This window comes from Nematostella vectensis, chromosome 10, assembly GCF_932526225.1.
Source record: "Nematostella vectensis chromosome 10, jaNemVect1.1, whole genome shotgun sequence".
In the NCBI taxonomy this organism is placed as follows: Eukaryota; Metazoa; Cnidaria; class Anthozoa; order Actiniaria; family Edwardsiidae; genus Nematostella; species Nematostella vectensis.
This window is the reverse complement of record NC_064043.1, coordinates 7,987,028-8,004,409: the sequence shown is the minus strand read 5'-3', so window position 1 is coordinate 8,004,409 and position 17,382 is coordinate 7,987,028. Positions and strand designations below refer to the sequence as shown.

The window sequence follows — 17,382 nt, the reverse complement described above, 5'->3', positions numbered from 1 at the left end:
TTAGCATATACTCTCCTGCAAACCATCAAAACTTAACACCACCCTTATCTAAGCATATACTCTCCTGCAAACCATCCAAACTTAACACCACCCTTATCTAAGCATATACTCTCCTGCAAACCATCCAAACTTAACACCACCCTTATCTGAGTATATACTCTCCTGCAAACCATCCAAACTTAACACCATCCTTATCTGAGCATATGGGAAGTCAGGAGCTACAGGGACGCTAGGACATTTTGGGGAGCCAATTAAACACAATACACTGGGGTTTTCATAACATCTTCAGAATTTATTCTGATATAAATATCAAATTTATCTATATTACATACATCTCTTCCTAGAGTATGAATGTTTCACTATTCACAGCTATGTACCATTAAAACAAATGTTTTTTTTTACACTCTTTGTACATTAAACTAATGGGGTCGAGCCTTTTTTCATAACTTTGTTTTCCCTGTACAAATTTTACATGTATTTTACAAAGATCTTTAAAATGTAGAAACTTTCCTCACTCAGTACATGACTCTATCATCATTCTTTTCATTTTTCTTTTTTAAAAGCTAATAATTTTCAAAGAACCGATTAATCATGGGATAATACAAACTAAATCGCAATATCCCATTATTTTTGCAAATAAAAATCAAATTCCTAAAAATCACCTAAAATGGAGCTGACTGCTCAGAAATGTTGGTTGCTGTTATGAAAATGGGTGTATAGACAAAGGGAAATAAAAAATTGCAAAAACGATGTGACAAAAATGTGTACTTAAGAAACCCATCCTCCTTGTTCCTGACAAGCTTCTACATTATATCCAGTGTTAAATCACTGAGAGTTATTTCTTAGCAGAATATTTCATAGCTATTCGTAATATAATACCCTAGTTTTTGAACGGATGTATGTAGTACTATAATTCTAAATTGTATAAGATGAGACACAAGATTGATGCAAACAGATGAAAAATGCTATACAACTTGTAGTTTTATCGTTGTAAAAGAATACATGACTGGATTGGCCATTATTCTTTTCCTCTGATAAAACAGACAGCATAAATCTACTTAATCAGTCTCCTTCCATGACTCTTCGTGTGTCAATGCAAGGTGATTGCTAGGGCCTATAAAGATTTTTTTATCTCCAGCTTGTATAATCTAAAACAAACAAACAAAAGAAGCATGATCAATATCATGGGAAACACAACCTTTGGATTTTTTTGATGCATAGTCAATATATAGGAAGGTTTAGTAGCAAAGATCCTCCTTTCTAGATTTTCCTTTGAAACAGAGAAAACATATATATATATATATGGGGAATTTTTTTTTTTTTTTTTTTTTTGGGTGGGGGGGGGGGGGGGGACAGTTGCATATTTAAGTTATAAGGCAATGCAAAGGGCATTTACATACCTGGCATACAGGGGAAACATGTGAGTTGAATGGAAATACAGATTCTTCTGGGAATGCAGAAAGGAACTTTTCACATTGATTGGCGATAAGAAAGTTGAAATACTGGAGCACATCTATCCTACTGTAGCTCAGTTCAGAATCAGCTATCTGTAAATACACATATATGAATAATCAGTAAATAGTCCAAAAAGAGACTTTACTCGAATTACATCCACAATTTTCAGCCTGAAGAGCCTCACCTGAGCCATATCTTGTAGCATAATAGTTGCTTCAATCCACACATTTGTTAGGGAACTGATCTCACAACTCAACAGTGATAGGGCAAGTGTGGATGGCTGGAAATCAAGAACACCATGTTAATAAACAGAAAAATAATATGAACATCATAAACATGACAAAGGATTCGGCACAGTGGGATTACAAACCTTGAAGAAGGTAAACTTGTGGTTGCAGAGAAGTTCTTCAAGCTTAAGAGTGATGTGGTGCAGGTGTTCGCTGACTGGACAGTTGTCCAGGTAGCCTTTGGATACACAAAGTGCATGGAAAACTTGAAGGAGCTGCAGAGGAGTAACAGCACTCAGATTCCAGCCCAGCTTGTCCAGGATAATCCTCTCCATTCGGAGCAGGTCTGATGGGGTGCAGCTGAGGCCACTCACTCCTATCAGGTTACCGGCAGTGGGAATGGCCTAAAAAACACAGAACACACATCAGTTTTGCACTGTATTACCACAGCATAAAAAACAACTGCATGCTTAGAAAGTATGCCAGGAAGAATCAGAACAAGAGCTTGAATGTTTTGAGTGTATGAAGGGGGTTGGAGGGCTAGTAAACAAAAAAAAAAAAAAATCATCTATTTTAGATACATACCTCATCTTCTTCTACCATCTTGGCAGCCAGGAACATACAGCTTATTGAGATACATGGTAGATATTTTGGATTTGCCTAGAGAACAATTTTAAATAATCTTAGGAAAATGTGAACATTCCACATCAAGGGAATATCCATGCGTCTACATCTCCTTTTCTAGTTTTTTTTTCCCAGTACCACAGTGAAATACAAAAGGTCAATGTAATGTATTTGAGAAAAACCTTAGGATCAAAACGAATAAACAGTAATGGCGGACTCTCGTTGTTTATTGCTGTAACCCAGAAAACCTTGCGGTCATACAAACAGGAATCCCAAACATTACATACTGCCCCACCCAAGTTTACAACTAAACGATACTTGCTTGCTGAGGCCAGTAAAACTATCAAATTTATACACACAACATGTCAATAAGTAAAAAACAACAACAATGTCCATGACAAGTTCTTGACAAGTTCTTGACAAGTTGTCAATCCATCAGATCCGGAAAAAATGTACACAGTGTGTGATATGCTGCTTAAAATTAACATACATAGTCTTTGAGGTGAGTAGGTGTGGTTTTGAGTCGAGTACTTCTTCGCAGAGTACTTGCAGGTTCAGAAGCTGGAAGCTCTGTCTTCTTCGGTTCCAATGAAGGTTCTGGAACTGTGATCTCAGGTTCCTTAAATTCCTCTGGAATCTGCTTGGGTACAGTTGTTTGCATTGGAACTTGGGCCAATTCTGTTGAACTCTGAAGATCATTGGCGACTGTGGGTGTGCTTGTCCTCAGGCGAAGATGGTCAACATGTCGTCGAAACACTCCACCTGAACTGAGTTGAACGACATACGAAACCGGTCCTGACTGTTGAATAATTGTTCCACATAACCACTTTGGACCATATGAAAAATTCTTGACAAATACTGGGTCATTCACTTGAAATTCTCTGAGTGGCACTAGATTGTCGTGTTGTTTCTTCTGTGCGAGCTGTTTATCTTCTACACGAGTGCGAATTGTGTCCTGACTAAGGGGGTTGACCAGGTCCAAGCGCGTCTTCAGCTTCCGGTTCATTAATAGCTCACCAGGTGTTTTACCAGTGGTTGCATGAGGTGTGGTACGATAGCTTAGTAGAAATCTGCTTAACTTCGTGTCTAAGTTTTCCTTTTACACTCCCATCTTCCTCATTGTTTCCTTGAAAGTGCGAACATATCTTTCAGCAAATCCATTGGATGCTGGGTGTTTAGGTGCTGAAGTGATGTGTTTTATGCCATTCTCAGACATAAAAAGGGCAAATTCTTCACCTATGAAGGCAGTTGCATTATCAGATACAATGATATCAGGCAGTCCATGTACTGAGAAGCATTCTCTTAACTTCTGGATGGTTACTGCAGCAGTACTGGAGTTTGTCTTGAATACCTCGATCCACTTACTATAGGCATCACCGATCACCAGGAACATGTGTCCTTCGAAAGGTCCTGCATAGTCAATATGTATGCGAGACCAAGGTCTAGACGGCCACTCCCACGGATGTAGGGGTGCAGTAGAAGGTGCCTTAGCATTACTTTGGCAGCTTGTGCAATCTTTCACCTTTTGCTCAATATCCGCGTCCAGGCCAGGCCACCAGAAATAGCTTCGGGCTAACATTTTCATGCGAACCATTCCAGGATGTCCATCATGTAGTTCCTGGAGAAGCTTGACTCTTCCTTGAGGAGGAATGACTACGCGAGAGCCCCAGAGTAGACAGCCATCCTGACAGCTAAGTTGGTGCTTTCTATCAGAGTAGGGCTTGAACTCAATGCGATCATTTGAATTGGGCCAACCGGACATTACTTGGTGTCGTACTGCACTAAGAATAGGATCTTTTGAGGTCCAACGCTCAATGTCCTTGACTTTAACGGGTGTGTTGACTTCAAGATGATTCATTACAAACATAATGTCGCCAGGCACTGGAACATTTCTGGTTTCATTTGGCAATGGCAGCCGGCTCAGGCCATCGGCATTACCATTTTTCTGGCCTTCTCGATATACTAAAGTGTATGAGTAGCCTGACAGGAATACCGCCCACCTCAATATGCGTGGTGAGACTGAGGTCGGTATTTGTTTAGTTGACTGTAGCAGACCCAGCAGGGGTTTGTGATCAGTGTAGATGGTAAAACTCCGTCCATATAAGTATGAGTGGAACTTCCTCACCCCGAACATGATGGCTGCTGCCTCTTTGTCGAGCTGTGAATAGTTCTTTTCGGCTGGGGACAGAGTACGTGAGGCATATGAAATAGGACGTTCAGTCCCATCATCCATCACATGTGAAATAACACAACCAAGACCATATGGTGATGCGTCACAAGCAAGGGTTAACTCTCTTTCCAAGCTGTAATGCACTAGAAGTTGTGAAGAGTGAAGTGTGGACTTGGCTTGGTTCCAAGATTTTTCATGTGCTTCACTCCAGTTCCAAGGTGTGTCTTTGACTAACAGCTGATGTAAAGGAGATAGTATTGTAGTGATGTTAGGTATGTAACAAGCGTAATAGTTAAGCATGCCTAAAAAGGCTTGCAGTTCTTTCAGATTAGAAGGTCTCGGTGACTCTTGAATTGCTTTGATTTTCTCGTCAAGGGGGTGGATACCATCTTTGTCTATGCGGTGTCCCAGGTAAGTGACTTCAGGTGCTTGAAAAATGCACTTCGAACGTTTAAGACGGACGCCAGCTTTGTCCAGACGTGACAGGACTTCTGTTAGACTTTTGAGATGATCTGCTGATGTCTTCCCGGCAATGAGAATATCATCTATTCGTACTACAACATTCGGAATACCCTGCAGTAAATTTTCCATTGTGCGTTGGAAAATCCCAGGGGCTGAGGCAATGCCGTAGCACAGTCTATTGTACTCAAATAGGCCTTTATGAGTGGTGATAGTGGTGTACTTCTTTGATTCTTCATCTAACTCAAGTTGTTGATAAGCTTGACTCAGATCTAGTTTTGTAAACTGCACTCCACCTCCAAGTTGAGCTAGCAGATCCTCTGTTTTAGGAATTGGGTAATTGTCAAGTTTGCTAACTTGGTTCAAAGTAACTTTGAAGTCTCCACAAATGCGTATAGACTCATCAGATTTGACAATGGGCACAATGGGTGTTGCCCATTCCGAAAATTGAACTGGACGAATTGTTCCTTCTTCTAACAAACGGTCCAATTCTCTCTCTACCTTCTGACGTCGTGCATATTCTACCGTGCGAGGTTTGAAGTACTTGGGTTTGGCTTGAGGATCAACGTATATCTTTGCTTTCACTCCTTGAATTGTCCCTAGTCCTTCCTTGAATAAATTTTCATGTTTCTTTAGCAGGTCAGACACATCAGGGGATACAACTTGAACTAGGAAAATCTCTGGCCATGACAACTTAACATGTTGTAACCAATCTCGTCCAAAGAGACTGGGCACCTTGCCTTGTACAACTATAACTGGCAAGTGTTCAAAGAAGTCCTTGTACTTGACTTCCACTACAAGCTTTCCTAAAACTGGAATTGTCTCCCCGGTGTATGTTTTCAAGGTTAGCTTGGTATCTTGCAGATTGAGAGATGAACCCTCAATGTTCTTCAATTGATCAAAAATGTCCTCTCCGATTACGGAAAGTGATGCACCAGTGTCCAGTTCCATTTGAACTTTAAGACCATTTAATTCAACATCTACTACATACGGATTTTGGCGGTTGCCTTGACTGACAGCAAACAATGGATATATATCTTCATCTTCTATTTCTTTATCAGTATCCAGGACATGAATTGCTGGTTTCCCTTGTTTTGGATGGTGGTTTGAATTTGGCTTGGTTGTCTCGGACGACTTTTTTGCTTTTTTGAGACATTTGGCAACAATATGTCCTTTCTTTTTACAATAATGGCACGTGGCCTCCTTGAAACGACATTTTGACGGGTGGTGATTTTTTCCACAACGATAACACTCTTTATTTTCGCTTTTAGAACGCGATAAGGGCGAAGAACTGACCTTTTTTACAGATGCAGACGTTGAACTTAACGTAGAAGGAGCAGATTGAAGCTCGGCCATGTGCTGTGCGGTCGTTTCCATAGACGAAGCAATGTCGTAAGCTTTTTTGAAAGTTAAGTTCTCTTCTGATAGCAAACGCCTTTGGATTCTTTCATTGTTAATTCCAGACACCAGACGATCACGCAGCATATTTTCCAGACTGCCACCAAAATTGCAGTATTCTGCCATGTTTCGTAGAGCCGCTACAAAGTCAGACACGTTCTCCCCGCTCAATCTGAAACGGTTATTGAACTTGTGCCGTTGCACGCTTTCACTCGGTTTTGGGTTGAAGTGGCTCTTTACCAAGGTGCACAAGTCAGCATAAGATTTCTCTCCAGGTTTCGCTGGGGCCAGCAGATCAGACATTAATTTGTAGGTTTTTTCCCCTACCGAACTGAGGAGGATTGCACGGCGTATTTTCAAGTCATCGTCAGACGTAGTTACTCCGTTTGCTTCAAAATAGAAGTTTAGACGCTCGATATACTGTTCCCATGAATCAGAATCTCTGTCGAATTCGTCTATTTTGCCGTAGGTTGCCATTTCCGAAATCCTCGTCGCCAAAAAATGTAATGTATTTGAGAAAAACCTTAGGATCAAAACGAATAAACAGTAATGGCGGACTCTCGTTGTTTATTGCTGTAACCCAGAAAACCTTGCGGTCATACAAACAGGAATCCCAAACATTACAGTCAAAGGGACTGCTTGTTATGGCAAACATACCTTGACAACAGATAGGAAGCGATCTAGGAGGTTCACGGCAAGGGCAAATGTCTCAGGCTGGAACCCGCAATGTCTGTTAATATGCAAGAGAATGCAGACGCTTTTGTCTCGGTGGAAGAAACTGATCTCATTTGGACCCTAAAAAGCAACAAAGAAATAGTTCAGCGAGTAAACTTAACTCAACAAAATATGGTATTTCAAAATATATATTGTTAGTAAACAAATATTATTCGATTTTTTATATATTCCATAATCAGTCAGCCAGAACTAATTCCCAATAGTGTAACAGGGGCAGTAGTGAATTGCGCATTTTAAGTCCAAACAATTTTTTTAGAACATACTAGCAAAGGCTTTGAAGCTGTTACCTTGAATGACAGAAAAGCCTTTGATCACGCAGCAGTTCATTTATTTTTATCTACACTGCTTATATTTACCTCCTCTGGTCGCATATCGATTTTCCCAATGTCACGATTACAAATAAATGTTTCATTTTTAGACAGGAGACTTCAAACGTCTTAACATATCAAAGGAAACCGAGGCACGAACCTATATTTACGCTAATGGAGCAAAAGACATGCAAACGGTGCAATCTGGACGTCACAAAAGCATATGAAACGATAAAGGCGTGACGCTGTCTCTGGAGACCTATTGAAATAATATGCGATGTGCGCTGACATAAATAACGCAACAAAAATGTAAAAATTTACCTTTCTCCCCGTAAGACATTTTAGATTTGGTTGGAACTTTTCCTCTTTAATGAGGTAGTCGTCGAGGACATTTGTGAGCCTAGAAGCATCGAGGCCGCCTGAAACTTTCATCTGTGGAAGAAATAGGATCGTTAGTGTATATTAACAAAACACAACCGTAACATAATTTGCGCGCTTTTTTTCTCTAAAATTCTATCTATGTCATTATAAATATCATATACCTGTAATACTGAAGCAGTTTTTCAGCAGAAAAGCAAACCATTGCCGCAATAATCCAGATCTGAGTTCCCGTAGAGCGTAGAGAAACAGAAAATTACTAAACAATTCGTATGCGTTGGTTGATTGTCCACAATAGTGCCAAATATTGTTAAGGGTTGCGTATCGAACAATTTTGCTATAAATGGGTTTAAAATACAAAATTCTTTAGTATTTCAGCGACGGAAATGCATTAAACAAAGTCAAAATGCGTGTATATAAAATCGAAAGTTTTTAGGATCACAAATGACAAAATCAGCTGTTTATAATTGTAAACAGTAAAATTCCAAAATCTTAACGCACCAGTCCGCCAAAAAAGTTCACAGTAAATTTACAGAAAAGCAGTCGAACTAGTAATGAAAGCGATTCAATCCTTATTGCTTGTTTTATGATTCACGAACTACTAAAGAGAGTGTATTAATAAGGGACTTTCGCAACGTATGAATATACGTAATACCCTTCTAGAAAAATTTCCCCCAATCACGGAAGGAACATAGGGCACGACAACCTACAATTTCCGTTTGAAGAGAAAAAACACACCAAAAAACCTGATATTCTGCACGAAACAATGCTCAAAAGCAAAAACAAACCAAAAATCCTGGAGTCATTTCATGGAGAAATCTTGAATGTAGCGGTGGTTTTGGCGCTCTCGATAGCTGCGCTTTGTTGTGTTGTGTTGAGCCAAAACATTGGCGCTCCAAAAAAACCTAGCTATCATATCCTCGTTTCCTATTTGCAAATTTCCTCCCAGTCTTCGTAAAAAGCCACTCACAATAAAGCAGGAGGTTTAGGCAACATTCCTTCCTGGGGAATGACGTTATTTTCCAAGCTCTGTTCAACAAGAAACTCTCGACAGCTAGTTTGTTGTTACCGCGCCCTAGCTTGCTGGGACAAAGCCATAGGCTACCTCAATCCAGCTGAAACATGGCTCTAGAAGCGTCTAAAATCGACTTAAAATACAAGAGAACCCGAAAAAACTTCTATGCGATGCAGTAAATACAGAATTTTGGTCGTAACACCCGGTGAATTTACTCAAACGCTTATATTTTCAAAATGACAACTGATCCCTTCGCTCGTCACATACCTTCCCAAATCACAAAGAGCCCGCTTTCTCCTGAGTCCTGTTTCTTCTCCGCTTCTATCGAGTGAATGAGGTCTATTTTCATTCCCCTTTAAAGTGCGTATAAAAATCTAGATAGCTATAAAAACGCCATTTTCGGTGAAGCTTGGAGGCAGCTCTTTAGTGTGCCATTGTTCCTGCAATACTGAACTCTGTTGACAGCGATACGGTAAGGGATGTAAACAAACAAAGGGAGCCAAAAAATTTTGGGCGCCAAAATTTTTTCGAACGAATCTTGAATTTGATTGGTTGGCCAAAACACATTGCTTGCTCTGATTGGTTTATTGATACAGTGCTCTGACGTCACAGCGTTTCAAGGGTTACCCCTGCCATCTTGCAAGAATGCGACTTTTCTCACGTATTTCCGATTAAATAATGCTATCTTGCATTGGGCTACCAGTTCCGAGTCGCCAAGTTCGTCCAAAGCATAATTCTTTGTAATTTTTGCGCTAAATAACTGGAATTTTCTAAAGGTTTTGTGACGCAGTATGGGGTTGATAGGGTTACAATAGTCACATGACAGGCTAATGAGTCACGTGTAGCAATTATAGTATCTGATTGGTGGATACTGACAAGGCCCTCCTATATTCTTCCTCATCAACTTTGTATACAAACCAGCAGTTCTCTTCGACCACCATAACCCAAGTTTTATTATCAAAACTTTGAACTCCTTCTTTTCGTGACCAGCAAAGGTAAATCTTTATTACGATAGTCCTATTACTTAAGTAACTCAACGTAATGCTCTTACGAGCCTATGGTACCTTTAAATAAATCTCAAAATGAATTTTTTTCGTGGTTTTATTCTCGCTCATCGAGGGGTTTTGACACACTGGGGGACCAGTTCTAACATTTTGCCATCTTTTTTATAGCTCGAGGAGAATTGTCTCCCAAAACGGCTGCACGGGTCATGCAAAAGGAGGCAAGCTATGTGCTTTGTTCCAAAACTGAACAGTAACAGGCTTGCAAATGCTCTGGAAGAATATCTACAGAAAGAAGATGGCGACTCGATCGACGTGAGACGGGTTTTTCACTCCATTCTCCGTACAGAAGTAAGTGATTTTGAACTTCGTATAGCACTGGTACAATCCTCAACGGAAACAGTATTCTGTGTTCTAGCGAGGGGTATCGTTTGAAATTCAGTATTTTTTTTTTTTGTTCGTGCTTTTATGTTTTTTTTTTTCGAACCAAGGACGGTGTCTTTACTTTGATTAACGTCAGCAAATTAGAGGATTTTTAATATTTAACTTACACATTCTTGCGTTAGTGTCGACCATTTTATCTTTTGTTTTCTGATGCAATTTCTGATTGTACTGTAATTTTTGTTTGGACATTTGGTCTTGTACAACATAACAGCAAAATAAAATACAAGTTTACATGTAAATCAAATGTTCAAGAGATTGTGTCACACACCCTACGAAGTCACGCTCGAAATGTTTTCCTGAGGCAGAGATCAGCCAAGTTTTTGAACAAAAACTTATAAGGGTGTTTTCCAATATATGCGCTAGGCTTTTTGTTGACTGTTTTAATTTTGACCTATGAGCTTTCTCGGTGGCGCAACTTGAAGAAATAATTTTCCCTCTTTCCGGTGTTCAATTTTGTTGTCTTTTATAAACACAAGACCAATTTCATAAAGGGACACCTGTTCGAAAACAAGCCATTATGTTCAACATGGTGTTATTTATACTTTGAACTAAATTCGTAAGTACTATCCCGTGCCAAACACGAAAAGCGCATATTTATCTCTCAGAGCGTCTTTAACTCATAGGCTATCTAAAAGGTTATCATGGATTATAATTTGTTTTATGAAACTGTTACAAAAGCTAGTCTTGCCAACCCCCTGTTGGGGTGATAAAAGCGTGCCTACCTATTTATATGGGAAGCACGTGTATTGATTTTATTCTTACCTCACAAAGCTATTGAGCAATAACTGCTCGATATAATTCACTAAACTTAATGGAAATTCTTAATGGAATATATGTTTTGATTCAAAAACTTTAATTTAACTGTTTTCCAAAGACATTTTCAGAAAAAGATCACTCAATGGTGTGTAGCTTACTGCTTGCCATCTGTCAATGGGGCATGATTATCACATGGAAAACAATAGAGGAAAGTGTGCCATCGAATGTGACACAAGTTTGAATAAATTTGAGATAGTGTTTTTGTTCTCTCTGCACTTTGTCTTAACTTCACTTGAGCACACCAATCATTTCCAAAGATTCTCAGTAAAATCTAGTCGGGGAAAATATTGATAAGTGTTTTGCCTCCATTAGATTTTAAACTCCCAGTCAGTTGATGATAGTTATGATGTAGAATAGGCATCCAGAGCATAATTTAGTCTCTATTTAAATAGCTTTGGTGGCTTGCATGATTATTTTAAACAGTGCCCCCCTGTGTTTGGTTTGTGGTTGACAGGAAGACCCTATCACATTGTATAGGCTCTTGTAAAGTTTTATGGGTTGCCTTGTTTAAACCTTGTTTGATTGGATTATTAAAGTATTTTCATTTTTATCACCAGGGAAATGAGATTACTCCTTCCATCTATAGCAACACCACCCGATGGATATGGCTGTTAAACCAAGACTTTGAATACCTCCCCGACACCTTCTCCCTCACTATTAGCCTCCTCAACAGATTCCTGTCACTAGTTAAGGTAAGGCATGCTGTTCACTAAAAAGAAATCACGGACAGGGAAGGAAGAGAAGTAACAGCTTATTGTGCAAAACAGCATCCTTCAAGTAGAGAAGAAAGAGAAGGAACCATTTCGTCCCTTCCCTGCTTCTCTAATTGCATCTATTTACAGATGCACAGTAAGCATCTAACATCTTTGCTTCCTTCCCTTTTTGTGCTACCTTCACATTGTCATCACAAAATATGCTGTTGTTTTTTCATTGTGCATCCATGGTCTGGTACTCATGCCATGGGTTCAATGGTTGTTTTGTAGGCCAAGCCCAGATACCTGTGCTGTATAGCAATCACCTGTTATTTCCTGGCCATTAAGACTGTTGAAGAAGATGAAAGCATCCCCTCCCTTTCTGAGTTGGTGCAAGTGAGTGAATGTGGCTGCTCTGTGTCTGATGTACTTCGCATGGAGCGCATCATCCTCACCAAGCTCCAGTGGAATCTGACCCCAGTTACAGCCCTTCATTTCCTTTACCTGGTGAGTTGGCCATTGTTACCTTGGGTTAGTCAGCTGGCTTCCCAGTAAACTAGAACCCCTCCCCAAGCAAACTCAACAAACTTCTGAAGGTTACTCCCCCAGACTAAAATTTCTAGATAGAACTAGGTAATGGTACTATTTATGAAGCCATTTTCATTCATACTCAACATCAGAATAGTCCCATTGGATTAAGCCGTAATTGTTCTATTTTTTGGCTTCATAAAAACAGCTCCTGCTAGCCCCATATCCACCAATACACCACTACAAACATAGGGCCGGTGATTAGGGGAAATGAGAACATGCATTTATGATAAGTTCACAAGTAAAAAATCCAACCCGTTTAGGCATAGCTAGCAAAAAAATAAACATAGAATGATAACTTAATTTCCAATCCTGACCAGCAACAGTCTTAGCTATTTCAGGTAATAGTTCTCATTCTTATGGTATCCTTATTTGCCTTTTCAGTATGAAGCTCTTGTGCTTCCTGACTCTGCCTTTGGTGGCATGGCTCCACGCCAGCATATGAACATGATGACTATTAAGTTGGATGATTGCCTTTGCAATGTGAACTTCACCCAGTTTAAGGTAACTAACCAACATACTTTACTCACCAAAGTAAAAAAAAAAAGAAAGCAAATATTTTTGAAAATCAACCTTTTTACATTTTGTATCAAACCCAGTGACTTCTGATGTATAAGCAATATCCTAATCAAATGGGTGCTTCCTAGCTCATGCTTAACATTCCATAGTATGTCCAAGTAGACATACTATTTATTTTTATGGTTTCTCATAGGTTTCTATTTTTTTAAAGGTTTCTGTGTTGGCCTTGGCTATATTCAGCCAAGAGCTGGAGAGCTTGTCTCCATCTGGCTGGCTGACTGCTGTCATCAAGCTTCAGAAGCTGACGCGTGTTGAATTTGGTGACCTCATCAGATGTCGTGAGCTACTGCATTCAACATTTGGGGTGGAAACCCAAAAAGCAGCCACTAGAAAGTCAAGAGAAACCAAGCGCTTCTTCCATCAAAGCCTAGCAACCATTCCTGAGGGAGTCGAAGAACTGTCTGTCATTCTTCCAGATCATTTGCATACAGACAAGCCAGTCCCTATTGAAGCGAATTCTGATAGTTGTGAGTTTGAGGGAGCAGCGATGCGAGATGAGCTCAAGCGCCTTAGCAGCATGGTTGAAGGCATATTGAGTGATGAGGACTGCATGCCAGCACCTAAGCGTCGCCGCTCAGAGAAACCACTTCCTTGTGGCCTTCAGTCTCAACTTAGATGTGGAATTTGCAACAGTGGGGTCCAAGCAATTCAAGCGATTGCCTTGTAAAAGTGTCAGTTTTGGAACAAAGGCTGTTTATTCTGTTGCTGTACCCCAAAAATATTATTGTCTAATTTAGTTTAGGTTTAGGGTTTGTTTTGTTTAAGATGCTATGAAGGATCCAAAAAAAAATTCAAAACAGAAAAGAGGAAAAAGATTTGTTCAGATTTGCTCAATAGGGCATCAGATATAGGACTTGACTTTATAAGCAATTAAATTTCATACCTTTAATGTTATGCTTCTCTCAATTTGATTGTTGATTCAACTTTGAGGTATCAAGATATTTTGTCCACACAGACAGAAAAACATTTCATTATAACATGCCATTAGCATAAAAAAATATTTATCTTTTTAACAATTCTTAAGGATAACTTTTTGGTTTATCCATCAATGTATGTATGTTTGAGGTTGGTGAGTTTTTTCAGTGGTAACGGTTTCTAAGTATCAAGGTATCTTCAACATAATAATGTAATATTAAAATCCAACATAGCTCTATAATAAAAGGTGTAGGAACAGATGCATTGAAACTGACATCCTATGGTATACATGGCTGATAATCAACGACTTGGACTGGACATGGACAATCCAACAAGGGTACTTCTGTTCCCTTTTACAACACAAAAACCAAAGAAAAATAAAAAAACCCGGTTTTTTTTGCCTGTATTATCTCTCTGTGGTTGTTTCTTTTATTGGTCTTCAGAGAGCCTAAAATTTCATACGAAAAAGAAATACCAAGTATAGAAATTTTTTATTCTCAATTACATTAAAATATTGGTCTATTTGTGCCCCCCACCCTTCAGGATGGTAAAGGAATTTTGGGCTCTCTTAAAACTAGCAGAGTAACCCCCTTCCTTTGATCTGTTTATCTCCTTGACATCTATAATCCACTAGGATCCTGGCAGACACACTCAAACTCAGGGGTTCTGAGGAGGTGGCAGGCACTGCAGCCTGCAAACCCAAATGATTGCTATTAACATTGAAAAATGGGAGAATGAAGAAGAGGCGAAACCTTAAAATATCTTGATCTATATAACATTTTTTTTTACAAATTCACTGATGAACAATTTATATGGTATGCCATTGAGATGACAGTGCTACAGGTTAAAATCTGCTGTTTTGGAACCATCTGTAGACAGGAGAAAACAAGTCTCCTGGAAAACATCAAGTACCCTTCCTATGAACTTCTGGGAAATTCTAGTTGTTAGGAGGATGCAGCCATGTTGCCCAATCTCTTTTCTGCCATGGGACCAACTTCCATAAAAACTGCCATCTGACGATGATTTAAATTGACCAATTTATCTGAGCATTTATCAACACAGGCAGTCTGCAAGAAAAAAAAAATGTTTACAAAAGATCACACTCAATCAAGTCAAACTATCTACAACTTTTATAACTTCTCTTCATTCAGATAATATACTTGGGGTGAAGAATTTTCCAAGGGGTACGGTATTATAATTATAATTTGACTTAATGGTGGTGGAGCTGGACCCCCTTAGAGTCAATTTTGGATACAAATCACACCCAAGTGGGGGAGGAGGCCCCTGTGTTGACCATTGGTCTCTACATTGCATCCAACGTTTCCTCCTAACTCTACATTGCATCCAAACTTACCTCTTAACTCTACATTGCATCGAAACTTACCTCTTAACTCTACGTTGCATCCAAACTTACCTCTTAACCCTACGTTGCATCCAAACTTACCTCTTAACTCTACGTTGCATCCAAACTTACCTCTTAACCCTACGTTGCATCCAAACTTACCTCTTAACTCTACGTTGCATCCAAACTTACCTCTTAACTCTACGTTGCATCCAAACTTACCTCTTAACTCTACGTTGCATCCAAACTTACCTCTTAACCCTACGTTGCATCCAAACTTACCTCTTAACTCTACGTTGCATCCAAACTTACCTCTTAACTCTACGTTGCATCCAAACTTACCTCTTAACTCTACATTGCATCCAACGTTTCCTCCTAACCCTACATTGCATCCAAACTTACCTCTTAATTCTACGTTGCATCCAAACTTACCTCTTAACTCTACGTTGCATCCAAACTTACCTCTTAACCCTACGTTGCATCCAAACTTACCTCTTAACTCTACGTTGCATCCAAACTTACCTCTTAACTCTACAATGCATCCAAACTTACCTCTTAACTCTACGTTGCATCCAAACTTACCTCTTAACTCTACCTTGCATCCAAACTTACCTCTTAACTCTACCTTGCATCCAAACTTACCTCTTAACTCTACCTTGCATCCAAACTTACCTCTTAACTCTACGTTGCATCCAAACTTACCTCTTAACTCTACGTTGCATCCAAACTTACCTCTTAACTCTACGTTGCATCCAAACTTACCTCTTAACTCTACGTTGCATCCAAACTTACCTCTTAACTCTACGTTGCATCCAAACTTACCTCTTAACTCTACGTTGCATCCAAACTTACCTCTTAACTCTACGTTGCATCCAAACTTACCTCTTAATTCTATGTTGCATCCAAACTTACCTCTTAACTCTACCTTGAATCCAAACTTACCTCTTAACTCTACGTTGCATCCAAACTTACCTCTTAACTCTACGTTGCATCCAAACTTAACTCTTAACTCTACGTTGCATCCAAACTTACCTCTTAACTCTACGTTGCATCCAAACTTACCTCTTCCTGAGTAAGAGATCTGTAGTTGAGGTTGGTAGCACAGGTGTGGAAGCATGTTTCTGTCAGCCGATTGTACAACATCAAGAATTCTTTGTACTGTGGATAAATACAAACTGATTTATAAGGGGAAAAGCTAAAATAATGCCACTTCTATTTATGAAAAAGTGTATATTCAGTAGAGCAAAGAAATCCAGAAAAAAAGTTACTTGGTTGTGACTCTAACTTGTGTTTCACCAAATGATACCATTTCTAAAAATGGATTTAGTATAGAAACTGGCTAAAGGCTGATTTAGATAGCACGATTTAGTTGTATTTGACACTTCATAACTCAAGTCGTAGAGTGTAAATCAGCCTACCACTCCTCTGAGATGCTAGATTATGAAAGCCCTAGAGTGTGTAGTTCAGGGCTAAGACATGTCATTGCCAGTTCACATATGACTAAATTGGATAGAGTTTCGTAGTAGTTAGGTATGGTTTGAAATTATAGCTTACCCAGACTTTTGATGTCATTTTTCTAGCTCTTTATACAGTAGCCCCCTATGCAAGTGCTGCAACTGTATGCATCTCTTTGTTTCTGCAGTTAGGTTAAACCTCAACCCACCCTGGTTTGAAAGGACTGCGCGGTATAGAGACCCAACTAAATGAACGTATCATTATGATCAACGTATGAGAGGATTTGTTTAGAGAGTCAGTTGTCACACAAAAGAGCTAACGAGACGCATATGCATTGCAATGCTTGGTCAGGTTTTTATTTATTTTGTAAAAGCATAGAGATACAATGGTAAGAACAAGGAAAATGTCATCAAAAGCCAGGCTGCAATAATAATTTAAAAAAAACTTGATCATTTCTACACTGTTCTATCGCCCATTATCTTCCCAGGTCTCAGTGGTTAAGGCAAAACTTGCAATGTTGATCTTTTTCACTCATCATGAAATTTGTTTACCCAAAATACAAGCAGGGACCCCTCAACATTTTGCCACCTTACATTCCTCGCTGCCGCCTCGGCTTGGCTCATCATCGCATCCATATCAAATACTTCGGCCCTCTCTTCTTTTGAAGCTATATTTTCATTTTCAGTCACATAAATAAAGTAAAGATTATCAAAACACAAGCATTCCACATTTAAAATATTTTGAACTGCCGAGTCTTGTATTTGGTCTGTGGTTTTGTTCA

General features: G+C 39.3%; 3 protein-coding genes and 1 pseudogene across 5 annotated transcripts; 1 reads left to right on the top strand and 3 right to left on the bottom strand.

Annotated features, from left to right (window-relative positions):
* Positions 1-271: 271 nt before the first annotated feature.
* Positions 272-9,239, bottom strand: LOC5521900 (cyclin-I). 3 transcript variants are annotated; one of them, XM_032367267.1, is made up of 9 exons: positions 8,543-8,621; positions 7,919-7,977; positions 7,698-7,808; positions 6,991-7,128; positions 2,268-2,342; positions 1,826-2,086; positions 1,640-1,735; positions 1,401-1,547; positions 272-1,148 (listed from the first exon to the last, which is right to left on the bottom strand). In XM_032367267.1, the coding sequence occupies exons 3-9, from the start codon at positions 7,806-7,808 to the stop codon at positions 1,059-1,061; spliced, it is 918 nt and encodes a 305-aa protein (XP_032223158.1). In that variant the 5' UTR covers positions 7,919-7,977; positions 8,543-8,621; the 3' UTR covers positions 272-1,058. The 3 variants fall into 3 exon arrangements, with proteins under 3 accessions (XP_032223158.1, XP_001641769.2, XP_032223157.1); XM_001641719.3 differs by lacking the exons at positions 7,919-7,977; positions 8,543-8,621 and adding an exon at positions 9,037-9,239; XM_032367266.2 differs by lacking the exon at positions 8,543-8,621 and having other exon boundaries at positions 7,919-8,076.
* Positions 2,516-6,984, bottom strand: LOC125573049 (annotated as a pseudogene).
* A 374-nt stretch (positions 9,240-9,613) lies between the features above and the next one.
* Positions 9,614-14,210, top strand: LOC5521895 (cyclin-I). The gene is made up of 6 exons (XM_001641608.3): positions 9,614-9,764; positions 9,942-10,121; positions 11,588-11,722; positions 12,014-12,229; positions 12,695-12,814; positions 13,041-14,210. The coding sequence occupies exons 2-6, from the start codon at positions 9,999-10,001 to the stop codon at positions 13,554-13,556; spliced, it is 1,110 nt and encodes a 369-aa protein (XP_001641658.3). The 5' UTR covers positions 9,614-9,764; positions 9,942-9,998; the 3' UTR covers positions 13,557-14,210.
* A 347-nt stretch (positions 14,211-14,557) lies between these two features.
* LOC116604625 (mitochondrial import inner membrane translocase subunit Tim10 B) lies at positions 14,558-17,365 on the bottom strand. Its single transcript, XM_032367268.2, has 3 exons — positions 17,195-17,365; positions 16,209-16,304; positions 14,558-14,871 (listed from the first exon to the last, which is right to left on the bottom strand). Exons 1-3 carry the CDS (start codon positions 17,234-17,236, stop codon positions 14,749-14,751), a joined length of 261 nt encoding a protein of 86 aa, XP_032223159.1. The 5' UTR covers positions 17,237-17,365; the 3' UTR covers positions 14,558-14,748.
* Positions 17,366-17,382: the final 17 nt, after the last annotated feature.